This window comes from Fusarium phalaenopsidis, assembly GCF_050370095.1.
Source record: "Fusarium phalaenopsidis strain FUZ10S chromosome Unknown contig_32290, whole genome shotgun sequence".
Classification (NCBI taxonomy): Eukaryota; Fungi; Ascomycota; class Sordariomycetes; order Hypocreales; family Nectriaceae; genus Fusarium; species Fusarium phalaenopsidis.
Window position 1 is genome coordinate 613,244 of NW_028145411.1, and position 12,685 is coordinate 625,928.

The following is a 12,685-nucleotide window of genomic DNA, read 5'->3' on the forward strand; positions in this document are numbered from 1 at the left end:
GTATAAGAAGTAATCTAGCTTCTTTATTTAATTAAGATATCTCTAGTTATAAGGAATTAATTAATTAAATAGTAATAATATTAGATAAGGGATTTTTAATATACTTACTTATCTAGTATACTTGCTTATTATATATATTATATAATTAGTAATTTATATATAAAGGAATTTTATTAAAATTCTATAAAAAATATAATATAATTTCCTTACTAATTAAGTAATAATAAATATTTTTTTTAGATTTTTATATATTTTATAACATATATAATAAGCTTATATCCCAGATAAGTATATATCCTATTAATATTTATACCTTAAATCGCAATTTTAAAAAAGCTCTTATAAAACCAAGCTAAGCCTAAAATAGCTAGAATTAAAACTTTAATTATTTTATATAATAAGCTACTTATAACATATATAATAAGCGAGTAAAACAAATAAGCAAGTAGAATACTTTCCTTAACCTTTAAAATAAAAATCACTATAAAAATATAATAAATTATCTAATTAATTAAAACTTATTGCTATACTCTTCCCTAGACGTCTTAATTACTACCTAATAGGTCCTTGCATTATAGCCAGGCTTACCGCAGACACCACAATGCCGAACCCCTAGTCGCGCCGACCTCCCTTGACCACTACTCCGCGATGATTCGGCCATTACCTGCGCATTAATATCCATTTGATTAATTGCCTGCCTTCTTTCCTCTACCGTCATAACCCCTCTTTTCTATAGCCGGGTTCTTTTTGCCCTCCGGCGCCGACTAAGTATCTCATTTGCCTCCCGAAGGTCTTTATTCTTAGCAGCTAATAAGGCAACCCGATGCATAACTGCCTTTATCCCCTTCTCAAGAGACCTTAGGGCTTTAAGGATTAACTCTAGGGAGCTGCTTTAATGCCTTCTAATTCGTCTTTTAAGATATTCAGACTGAGATCCGGCCTCAAGCACGGTCTTTGGGGTCCTTAAGACCCAATAGGTAGAGGGTTTAGCCCCCTCCTTAACCGGCGTTAGAGTCTATAGCTATATATTAAGCTTTAAGAGTATACTTTCCGGGTCAAGAGGAATAAGCCCAGCTCCTTTAAAACCTCCCTTAATATTTCTTTCTATCATAGTGGCTTAATATGCGGCATAAAAGGCCAGAAAGAACTTAGTCTTCGAAACGTGGGTTATAGAGCATCTGATTAGATGCTCTATTTCTCAACCATAAGCCTTTTTAAGTGGCCCAAAGCACCCAACGTCAAGAGGCTAAAGCAGATAAGATAAATAAGACGGCATACAAAGCGTGATAATATTATTCTCCTCGCAATATATCTCAAAGTCGGCCGAGTAGTGGCTTTCATGCCCATCGAGGATTAAAAGACGATAGGGACCAGTTGATCGGTTGGTTATGTGCCGATTGAAGTGCTTTAGCCACTCGAGACCTATCTCGTTATCGGTCTAGCCATTTTGAGACGTCGCAATAGCCCAATCGCCCGGGAGGTTGCTTTCTTGGTACCAATTGGCGAGGTGATATTGGCCCGTAACCACGATGAACGGCTGGATAGCCTGGCCTTCCGCATTGATCGCCTAAATGACTGTAACCCATTCCCGGTCTCTAGGCTATACTAATTTCGGTCTTCCACGCCTTTCTGCGCCTATGACGACCATTCCGCTCTAAATCAGGCCTATCATAAAGCCAGTCTCATCAAAGTTATAGATATTACCTAGGGTAATATTATATTTCGCGATTATATTCTCCATGAGCCTAAACTAATCGCGAATAATAGCTGGATCTTCGCATTTGGCTCTCTGATAGTTATATTTATAAAAAAAACGCGTCTTAAGCTCTTAGTGTCGCTTAACGAAGTTAGAAGCCTAGCGCTTGCCGACGGGTGGCGCGTCGCGGTCGGCGAGCAATTGATTAGCCATTTCTTTAATACCACGCAGTCGCGGGGGAAATCCTCGCGAATCTAGGTCGAGAATGAACTGAATAATGATCTATTCCTCTAGATTAGATAGTTTCTGTGACTTTGGTATAGTATCGCGTGGAGAAAGAATGCCCTGCTGCCGGCGCCATAGCATCATAGGACTAACTTTATAGATCTTTGCGGCGCATTAGAGAGATAATTTTAGGTTATTTTAAAGGGCTTAAAGAGCAAGAAGGATATTAGCTTCTTTATTTAACTGTGACATATTGGGTGGTTAGGAATTAATTAATTAAATAGAGATGATATTAGTTAAGGGATTTTTATTTTACTTACTTATTTATTTTACTCGCTTATTATATATATTAATAATTTTTATATATTTTTAGAAAAATCTTAGTAAGCTAGTATTTAAAAAGTTTATTTATACTATATAATAAGCTATTTCTCTATAAAGAAGCTTTTCTAAAAGTTTATTAAAATTATATATAGTTAATATAATAGTTAAATACCTAAAACAGCTTTTTTTAAGTTTATAGCTATCTTAAAGCTATTTTTATTAAGCTTAGAAATCTATACTTTTAGTGCATAATATACTTAAGACATATGCTTATCTAAGACATATGCTTATTAAGTATATTAATGCGTTTTAGAAAAATAAAAATTAGCTATTTATTATTATATAATATAATATAATACTCGCTTAACTGTGATGCTCGCTTATTATATATATTATAAAAAGTATTATAAGATTTTTCTAGGAATATATAAAATAATATATTATAATATACTTAATAAGTATATAAATTAAATAAGTATATAGATTAAAAATCTTAACCTCTAAGATATAAATCGCAATAAAAATATAATAAACTATTTAATTAATTAAAATTACTTACTATATTTTTCCCTAGATATCTTAATTACTACCTAATATATTTTTATATTATAACTAGGCTTACCATATATACCATAGCGCCAAACCCCTAGTCACGCTAACCTTCCTTAACCACTACTTCTCGACGATTTAGCCACTACCTACGCACTAATATCTATCTAATTAATTACTTGCCTTCTTTTATCTAGAGTTATTTTCCCTTTTTTTTATAGGTGGGTCCTTTTTGCCCTCCGCCGCCGGCTTAATGCCTTATTTGCCTATTAAAGGTCTTAGATCTCAGCCCTTATTAATACTATCTTATATATAACTACCTTTATTCCCTTAGAAAGAGACTTTAATACTTCTAGAATTAATTTAAGAGAGCTACTTTTATGCCTTCTAATTCTTCTTTTAAGGTATTTAGACTAAGATTAGGCCTTAAGGATAGTCTTTAGGGTCTTTGAGACCTAAGGGTTAGAGGGGCTAGCTTCCTCCTCGGCAGGCGTTAGAGTCTATAGCTACATATTAAGCTTCGAGACCATACTTTCTGGGTTAAAAGGAATAAGCCTAGCCCCTTTAAAGGCTACCTTAATATTTTTCTTCGTCATAGTAGCTTAAAATGCGGCATAGAAGGCTAAGAAGAATTCAGTCTTTAAAACATAGGTTATAGAGTATCTAATTAGATACTCTATTTCTCGACTATAAGCCTTCTTAAGTAGCCTAAAGCAACTAATATCAAGGGGCTAGAGTAGATAAGATAAATAAGGCGGTATATAGAGCGTAATAATATTATTCTCCTCGCAATATATCTCAAAGTCGGCCAAGTAGTGACTTTCGTGGCCATCGAGGATTAGAAGACAATAGGGACTAGTTAATTAGTTAGTTATATGCTGATTAAAGTGCTTTAGCCACTCGAGACCTATCTCGTTATCGGTCTAGCCATTTTAAGACGTCGCAATAGCCTAATCGCCTGGGAGGTTGCTTTCTTAGTACTAATTAGCGAGGTGATATTAGCCCGTAACCACGATGAACGGCTGGATAGCCCGGCCTTCCGCATTAATCGCCTGAATGACTATAACCCATTCCCGGTCTCTAGGCTATACTAATTTCGGTCTTCTACGCCTTTCTGCGCCTATGATGACTATCCCGCTCTGAATCAGGCCTATCATAAAGCCAGTCTTATCAAAGTTATAGATATCTTTTAATTAGATGCTATATTTCGCGATTATATTCTTAACGAGCCTAAACTAATTGCGAATAATAGTTAGATCTTCGCATTTGGCCCTCTAATAGTTATATTTATGAAAAAAACGCGTCTTAAGCTCTAGGTATCGCTTAATGAAGTTTCTAGCCCAGCGCTTGCCGACGGGTAGTACGTTATGGTCAGCGAGCAATCAGTTAGCCATTTCTTTAATACCACGCAATCGCGGGGGAAATCCTCGTGAATCTAGGTCGAGAATAAATTGGATAATAATCTATTCCTCTAGATCAGATAGTTTGCGTGATTTAGGGATCTAATCGCAACGCGCAGATATGCCATGCTGTCGGCGATAGAGAGTAGTATAAGAGATTTCATAGACCTTTGCGGCGCGTCGGAGACTTAATTTTAGGTTATTTTGATAGGCCTGGAGCGCAAGAAGGATATTAGCCTCTCTATTTGACTGTGGCATATTGGGTGGTTGAGAATTAATTGATTAAATAGAAATGTTATAGGATGAGGGATTTTTGATCCGCATGCTTGTCTGATCCGCATGCTTATTAAGTATGTTATAATAAGTCTAATATTAAATTTTTATTTATTTTAAGCTTTACCTTAAATTTTAAGAGCTTTTTTAATTTCTCTTTATAAGGTGTAAATACCTGTGTCATGCATGCTTATTTATCACGCAAGCTATATATATACGTTATAATATATATTAATTCTATTTTATTTTAGAAATATTTTATTCTCTAAATAACCTATTCTTCCTTAACCTTATGATCTCTAAATAACACATAAAGATATTTTTACACAGCCCGCTTTTCTTAACCGCCGATCACTTATAAGTCAACTGATATTCCCTCTACTCGCCTTACATAACTAGTAATAAAATACATACATATAACTAGTAGAAAACTTAGAAATTCCAAGTGCTATTCTGCAAAAAGTCATGAGACAACTCGTCGATATTAAACTGCTCGAGATTTCCCGGGTTCGCAAACAGATCAACATTCGTCGAAGCCAGCGTCATGGAATCGGGAGGCTGCTCCTGGACGAGCCCGTTGTCTTCGTCTTCGCGGAGCGGATCGACAAACTGCGTCCTGCAGTACATAGTCGTGTCATGGTCACTTCCACGCCTGTGATCGTAGGCGAGATCCGGTGTACTATCCTCGCCGTGCTGGCCAATTGTCGGATCCAACAGCTCCCAGAACCAAGCTGACTTGAAGCTGACGATCTCGTCCTTGTTTGCCATTTCCTGGCGGTTCTCGTTGGCGAGAAGCTCGAGTCGTTTCAAAATGGCAAGCTGTGCGTTGCCATGTCAATACTGATGTCAATGATAGATGACTCTCTGCAAAGGAAGAATCCCTCAAAGAGTAGAAGAGAAAAGGAAGCCTACCTTTTGTGACACGTGTGGCCACATGAGGACTATTCGGCTTAACAACGTTTGACACGTCACAAGGGCTTCTTGAGCCCTTTGGGCAACCTTTGGGTCCTTGGCGAATTGAAATAGCCACGGCACTGTTGCCGCTGCGCCAATGGCGTCCGCTACTATCGGATGGACAATCTCCACGCGGTCTTGGCTCAATTGAATGATGCGATGGAGCCACCCGATGTGGTATATGGCTGTTTCTACCCGCTGCTGGAGGAAGAAGCACGACTGCGAGAAACCCTCGCGCGGGCGCATGACGACGAGATGAAGAAATGGATGGTTCAGGATGGCGTATGCGGCGTGCCAGATCAGCTGTCCTGCCACCCAGGGATGCCAGTATTCGAGTTGCTGCGAGGTTTCCGCCGGTGTTCTATCCGCGAGGGCCACGTTCTGGAGCAGATGTTCCCTCCTAGGCTGGGCCTCGAGTTCCATTAGTTCCATACTCAACTTCATGTAAACTGACTCGGGCAGCCACGGTTTCTCGACATCTCCCCGCCGCAACTGGTGTAAGTAGGACCTCATGTGACCCCATATAGTCACCATGGCTATAGATTGACCAGCAACGCCCAAGTCCTTCCCTGGAATATCGCTCGTCACCGTCGGCGTTCCCCAGTTGCTGTCGGCACGGTGATTTGTCGTAGGGGTATTAACCGTGGGATGAAGAGGCGGCGGAGGCACTGGGGCACTGTCAGGATAGGCTGGGGCGTCGACGGCCGAGAGCTCGCGCGAGAAGGGGAGGAAAAGCCTCTCGAGAATGTAGACGCTCCAGTATGCCTCGGAGACGGAGAATTGTCCAGATCTGCCCGAGATCCCACTGTCATGACGGTAAAGGGCCCGCAGGCCAAATAACCGCGAGGCGGTACCAATAGTCATCCATGCTCGAACCGGTTGGCTTGCTGAGATTAATACTTAGTAGGCAAACAACACCGAGGAGAAGTGACTTACTTTTAACATGTCTCAACGCGATTAAGCACAACGCCTGCGTAACTTCTGGTTTAACGGCGCCTTCTGAGGCTAGTCGTGTGACACTGTCCTCGGCTAAACGAGCATAGTAATCACTCATGGCGGACTCCCTGTCCTTGTAGAATTCATGGCTGGATATCGTCAATACTAGAGCCAGGAAGCTCCAGAGGAGGTATTGGGGTCCGGCGAGTAGTCGACTGGCAAGAGTATTGTCAAGACGAAATAGGGGCAAGGGTTGAAAATGCAACCTTGCCCGATACACGTCGGCAAAGTATTCAAGGACTTCGAGGGATGGGTCAGTCCTATTTACTAATTAGCGACCACTTATGTAAAAATCCAGACTAGCAATATGATACCTTGACAAGGTGACGTTGGGAGTTTCGCTGGGAGACTGGACTCGATGCTGGGTGTCGCTGCTGGCGTCGGGGAGGCCTTGGCGTAAAGCTGGACTTGGTTGGATATCAAGCCGGGGATGAGATATGCCCGATCGTTGTAACGAGAAACTTGGGGTTGAGATTTTAGGACACAGCTCAATCGATGTGCAATGAGTAAAGACGGACATACCCTAGGAAATCATGGATGTGATTTATCTTGAGTTCCAGGAGGTGAAACCGATCCTTGTTGCTTAATCTCGCTGTGCTTCTACTCGTATTGGGTATGAGCAGGCGATTCCCTTGCCGTGATGCATGTTCTGGTCACTTATTACAAACTTACGCTGTATTAATAGTAGGTCTGTTCCCCCCGATGCCGTTGGCGTGGAAAGTCGTCCTGGGAAGATACAAGCATTGTATCCCGAGACGGCGACAGAGTGAGCAGATTGGTCTTTCGGCCGTGCATCTAGTCTTTTTACGACTACGTATCGTGTCAGTTTCTACGCATTGGTCCAGCGTCGCATTACAAAACGAAGGCGAAGATGCAGGGATGGAGAGGCGGAGATCCGGATCTCCGGGTTTCCGGAGTGCAGCGCAGTGCAGTGCAATACTCACCGGCACGGCTCACAGGCCTGTCGGCTCTGGCATTCCAGAAGCTGGGACATGTTACTCAGCACTCATGGGCCCGGTCGGGGTGATATCTAGGTTGGTGGAGGATGAAGGGCCCAGGACGGGGTGGAGGCTTTTGTATTGCTCGGGAACAGTCGGAGACGGACCGAGATAACTGCCCCCCCTCCCACGCGATACCGATACAGCTTATTATTCGTCACGCGAGTCGTGCTCCAATTATTACCCCGCGCGTCCCCTGAAACGCCTGCACGTCCTAGCCGGATAGTTATGGCTTAGGCCCTGATCAAGGGCCAAAATTAAATGCCCTGTCAGATGCGCTTGGCTCAATCCAGCACCACTTCTAGCAGGCGGCATTAGAATAAGCTGTCCTAAGTGCATATTGGCGAAGAACAATATGTATCATTCTCGCCACGAGCTCCCGGACGTTGCGGACTTGCTCTTTGAGGTCAAACTGGTGATGATCATACCAGAAATCGTGATTCAAAATGAACGCGCCGTGACGGGGTGATTCAATTTGACTCAAGCTGTTGCAAGAGGCGGGGTTTTGGTACGAGACGCTGGCCAAGCTAATTTTATGCATCAACATGTCCCTCTGCAGAACGCGATTCATTTTGACCCCGTTCATGATCAGGGCCTTACGGCGCCATACGAGTCAGCAGCACGACTCGGCTGCCATGTACACCATGGAAGCCGCAAATCATGCGTTTTCTGATATGTCAAAATTGTGTCAAAAACTGTCTAATTTGCTAATGCGGCCGGGCTGCCTCACTCACAGGAACAGTCAATAGAGAGCAAATCATAGTAACGTAACATTAACCACAATTCGGGCCAAGCTCTGGTCTATTGAATATGCAAAAATAGCCATTGTTTTTATCAATGACGTCTCCGTCGGTCACAATATCGAAGAACACAATAATAAACACATGACAGCATCAAAACCCAATGCTGCAAAAGTAGCCATAGAATCTACGCCTGGGCAGCCCTCTCTCCGTCTCATTCTACTAATATCCATGCTTGATAGCCCTCCCCCAACAGTTTAAACAGAGTTTGAGTTGTCGGCGCAAGAGAACGGCCGAGATGCGCCATCGGCGTTGAGACTGGCGATAATGCTCACAATGGACCCATATGTTCCCGAAACCATCATGAAGGTGCCCGCAACAAGTACAAAGCCCGCCCAGATTACCATGAGCATCCATCTGACCTGCCGCTGCTCCTTGCCCTTGGCCCAGTTGTCGTACAGCCACATGCAAGCAAACGGCTGGAACGACAGAAGCGTGGATAAGAAGGATCCGATGACGGAGACGAGGCCATTAAACACGGGAACGGCAGCTGCAATGACGTACGAGGTGATCGAGATGGCCACGATGAGGCCGAGCCAGGTTCCCCAGTGCACCAACGTGTTGGACGAGAGGTGCTTGGTGTCGCGGAGAATTCGAACGAAGAACCACTTGCTGACGATCTGGATTTTGTTAGTTGAACGTGTTTCTAGTCAGTTAGGGCAAGGCAGGGCCTTACGTGTGTGCCGATAGATGTACTGGCAAGCAAGCCAGGAATGGCGATGCCGTAGGCAATCCTCTTGATCGTCTTTCCGGCCGAGCCCAGCGCGGGCGACGCGACATAGGATCCGCAGTAGTAATACACTACGATGGCGACGATGATGTATGTGATGGTCACCACGGTCTGGCACGTCACCATTGCCCTCCTGTACTGGCGAGGATCCCGCATCTCGCCCACCAAGGCGAAGAAGGACGGAGGACCCGAGTAGGCAAAGATGAAGGCTCCAATAGCCGACATGCCTTCGGTGAAGCTTGGGTTGCCTACGAGCTTGTAGTCGGACTTCCAGGGGCCCTCGGTAGGCGCAGCGTCAGGACGATCCTGTACGCCCACGGCGATCGTAACCATGAAGACTATTGGCAGGAGAACAGTTAGAGACTCGAGGGATAACATCAAGGATACGGATGCGCTCACCAGCGATGAGAAGACATATCAAGCCAACCACGCCGAGCCAGCTGATGCGACTCAATGTTCGGATAGAAGCGAAGCAAATGGTTGCCACGGCGGCGATGGCAACAAAGGCCGAAGTGCAGATCGCGTGGGTCGAGACGGCATTCAATCCGATCGAGATGCCAAGCATACCGGAACCGGTGGCAAATATCAAGTCTGTACGGCGTAGAGTGATTAGCATAGGCTTTCATAGGTCGCGAGGCTCGACTTACACAGAACGAATGCGATGCTGACAAGTTCACGTCCAACGCGTCCGAAGATGAGAAACATGGCTTCATCGATACCGTAGACTTCAGGGTGGTTAAGCTTAAACACCCCAATGATGTCCATGGACCAGGTAATAATGATGCCAATAGCAAGAAGGCAAATGATGCCGGGAATGATGCCCAAGGTGTTAAAGGCGGATGGGAGCGAGAGCACGCCCAGGCCAATCTGGGCCTTCATCATGAGAGCAGTAGTTTTGACCCAGCCCACCTAAAAAGGTCAGTTCTTGTAAGCGGCAGAGAGCAGGAGTATACACGTACGTCGCGGTAATTTGGTCCATCTTTGGTAATGGTACCAAAGACAGGATCCTCAGTGATGATGTTGCCAACTTCACTGAGGATCGACGCCTCTCGGGCCAACTTCTCGGGGTCTCCCTTGATGTCTTGCATGGTTGTGATGGTCTTGATGGCAATGCACTGAGGGGGGAAATAAAAGAGGGAAAAAAGTTGGGGAAGCTGGGCTGCTTTCTATATCGTTTTCAACAGGGTCCAACTTCTCTTTGGCCAGGCTCCCCCGTACCCCAGGTTTCTCCCGCCCCTGGAGATAGGACACGAGTAGTTGCTATCATCTCCGAGGCCGGCCCAGAGAGATATGAGCTGGATCTGGCACGACCGAAACGTTGTTGGACCCTGCCTAGCTATCGTAGGAGGTTAGGCAAGCCCGGCATCACGCCCGGAAACCAATAGATTACTCTCATGAGGTTTATCTGGCAGTGGGTCCGGATTTCAGGTTCTCCGAAAGCGGTATGTGATTGGATAGAGCCGGATGGGTCCGGAGTTCAGGTTCCCCGACGGCGGTCCGTGATTGGATAGAGCTGGACGGGTGCGGAGGAAGATCTGGTCTTGTGCTCCGTCTCCGTATCCACTACGGAGGTCGACGGAGGAGCAGAACTTGGTCTGATTGGTTTATTCCTGAGACAGTTGCCAACAGGCAAAGTCCAGATTCCCTCAGGGTCTGGGTGGCTTGACACTCTTGCCAATGACGTCCGTTGGCGAGGTTGTGCTTGGTAATATAAGACGATGACAACCTGTCGAAACCTGATCCTCCTTGATCGGATGTTTTATTTTGAGGCATCATCCTTCCGTTAACCACTAGAATACCGAATGCTGTGGCCATGGCCCCCTACCGCATCGCCTTGCTAGAGTGCGATACTCCCATCCAAGCCATCAAAGACGCACACGGCACCTACGGCGATCTCCTCAAGGAGGTGTTGGAGGAGGGGCTCAATGGTGTCTCTTCCAGCGTCGAGCCGGTTTATACCAGCTACGATGTGGTGGGGGCACGCGAGTATCCAAAGCTGGGGGATGTAGACTGTATATTAATGACAGGCAGCCGTTTGTTCCCCGATCCCCTACCTTTTAGCAATTTCTGCTGACGTCTTGCGCCCACGCAGAACACGACGCCTTCGCCGATATCGACTGGGTTAACCAGTTAGCCGAGTTCATCGAAAAGGTATATAAGACGTCGGATCTACCTGTGGTTGGAGTCTGTTTCGGCCATCAGATTGTCGCCCGCGCTTTGGGCGCCGCGACTGCTGGGAACCCCTTAGGATGGGAAGTGGCTATGAGCCGGATCAACCTCACGGAAACGGGTCGAGACATCTTTGGAACCAACCACTTGGTAAGCTCTCCAAGTTGGACAGCACCGCGATCCTTGGCTAACCCCTTTCGCCAGATGCTGCAGCAGATGCACCGAGATATGGTCATGACCCTTCCCGAGTCGGTACAGAACATAGGCTCCAGCAGCTTGTGCGAAATCCAAGGCCTATACCATCCGAAGCGAATTTTTACCATGCAGGCCCACCCCGAGTTTAACACGGTCACCATGCATCAGATTATTGATTCTATTGGTGGTCGATTATTCGATGAAGAAGGATGCAAAGCGGCTCATGCACAAGCTGAGGCACAGCACGATGGAGTTGTTGTCGCGAGCGCCATTTGGAAATTCTTGCTTGAGCGGTGACGGAGCCTTGATATTGCTGTGTATTTAAATAAAAATACAACTTGACGTAAATAATGCCAATAGGATGTCTGAGTTCACGCGTTTTCCTCCACAGTCCAAGGGTATATGGCGTCACCACTATCAGACAGGGGAAATACCGGGTTCAACACCCCACGTCCTGCAATAGGATAGAAAGTATGTCGGGGTTTCAATAGTATCAGAGACGAAAAATATCCTATGACAGTACGACGTCCATTCCGCAAAGAAAGTGGCAGTGGCTTGCGTCGTTGCCCAGCATATCCTTTCCTCAATAGAACGCGGCTCAAGGGCGGGTAACAACGGGGTAGATACGCCCCCAAAAGCAATCTACAAAGCCAATCCTGCAGCTGCCGATCTTAGGGGTGCTGCCTTGATCAGTTTGGTTTCTCGACAGCGACTGCTGTGCCTCGTAGCGCTGCGCTGACAATCCAGTCATGGCTCCCGTTAATCTTCAGCGTGATGGGGAATCCCTCGATTTCAAGCGCTTTCTTAACGTCATAGACTATCGAGCATGTTATGTTCCAGGTTTTTTCTATATTGCAATTAGTATCGCTAGATAGCTAAGTTATAATAGTAATTAGAGATTTTTAGCATTGCGCTAGCCACACTAACTACTATATTAAAATTTCTATAATTTTTCTTTAAATCATTCTAGAAATTAAAAAAAGGAGATATTATTATAGAAAAAGTAAGGCTAACCTAGCGCATTAGCTGCTAAGTTAAAAGGTCAGCTATGACCTCGGTTATAAGATCATAGTTAAATCAATGCCTAAGAGCCTTCTATAATTGCCTTCTGACATATAATAGATATAAAGAAAATAAAAATATAATTAAAATTATAATAACGTGTTTGATAAGCAAGTGCAACAGACAAGCAAGTGCAACAAAAATCCCTCACCTTATATCTTTTCTATTTAATCAATTGATTTACAACCACCTAATATGTCAGGCTCTAGTAATGAGGCTAGAATACTTCTAGTACTTCAAGCTATTTAAAATAACCCAAAATTAAGTCTCCGATATGCTGCTACTATCTATAAGGTCCGTTATTAGACCTTATA

The 12,685-nt window shown here is 44.5% G+C and overlaps 3 protein-coding genes across 3 annotated transcripts; 1 reads left to right on the forward strand and 2 right to left on the reverse strand.

Moving 5' to 3' along the window:
• Window positions 1-4,899: 4,899 nt before the first annotated feature.
• Window positions 4,900-6,285, reverse strand: LRP88_04345 (fungal specific transcription factor domain-containing protein; the record flags this gene model as incomplete). Its single annotated transcript, XM_083240919.1, has 2 exons — window positions 4,900-5,286; window positions 5,380-6,285. The coding sequence occupies 2 exons, from the start codon at window positions 6,283-6,285 to the stop codon at window positions 4,900-4,902; spliced, it is 1,293 nt and encodes a 430-aa protein (XP_083103449.1).
• Window positions 6,286-8,412: 2,127 nt separating this feature from the next.
• Window positions 8,413-10,033, reverse strand: LRP88_04346 (uncharacterized protein; the record flags this gene model as incomplete). Its single annotated transcript, XM_083240920.1, has 5 exons — window positions 8,413-8,835; window positions 8,892-9,283; window positions 9,345-9,536; window positions 9,593-9,854; window positions 9,905-10,033. The coding sequence occupies 5 exons, from the start codon at window positions 10,031-10,033 to the stop codon at window positions 8,413-8,415; spliced, it is 1,398 nt and encodes a 465-aa protein (XP_083103450.1).
• Window positions 10,034-10,758: 725 nt separating this feature from the next.
• On the forward strand, window positions 10,759-11,606 carry LRP88_04347 (type 1 glutamine amidotransferase; the record flags this gene model as incomplete). Its single annotated transcript, XM_083240921.1, has 3 exons — window positions 10,759-10,978; window positions 11,038-11,264; window positions 11,319-11,606. 3 exons carry the CDS (start codon window positions 10,759-10,761, stop codon window positions 11,604-11,606), a joined length of 735 nt encoding a protein of 244 aa, XP_083103451.1.
• Window positions 11,607-12,685: the final 1,079 nt, after the last annotated feature.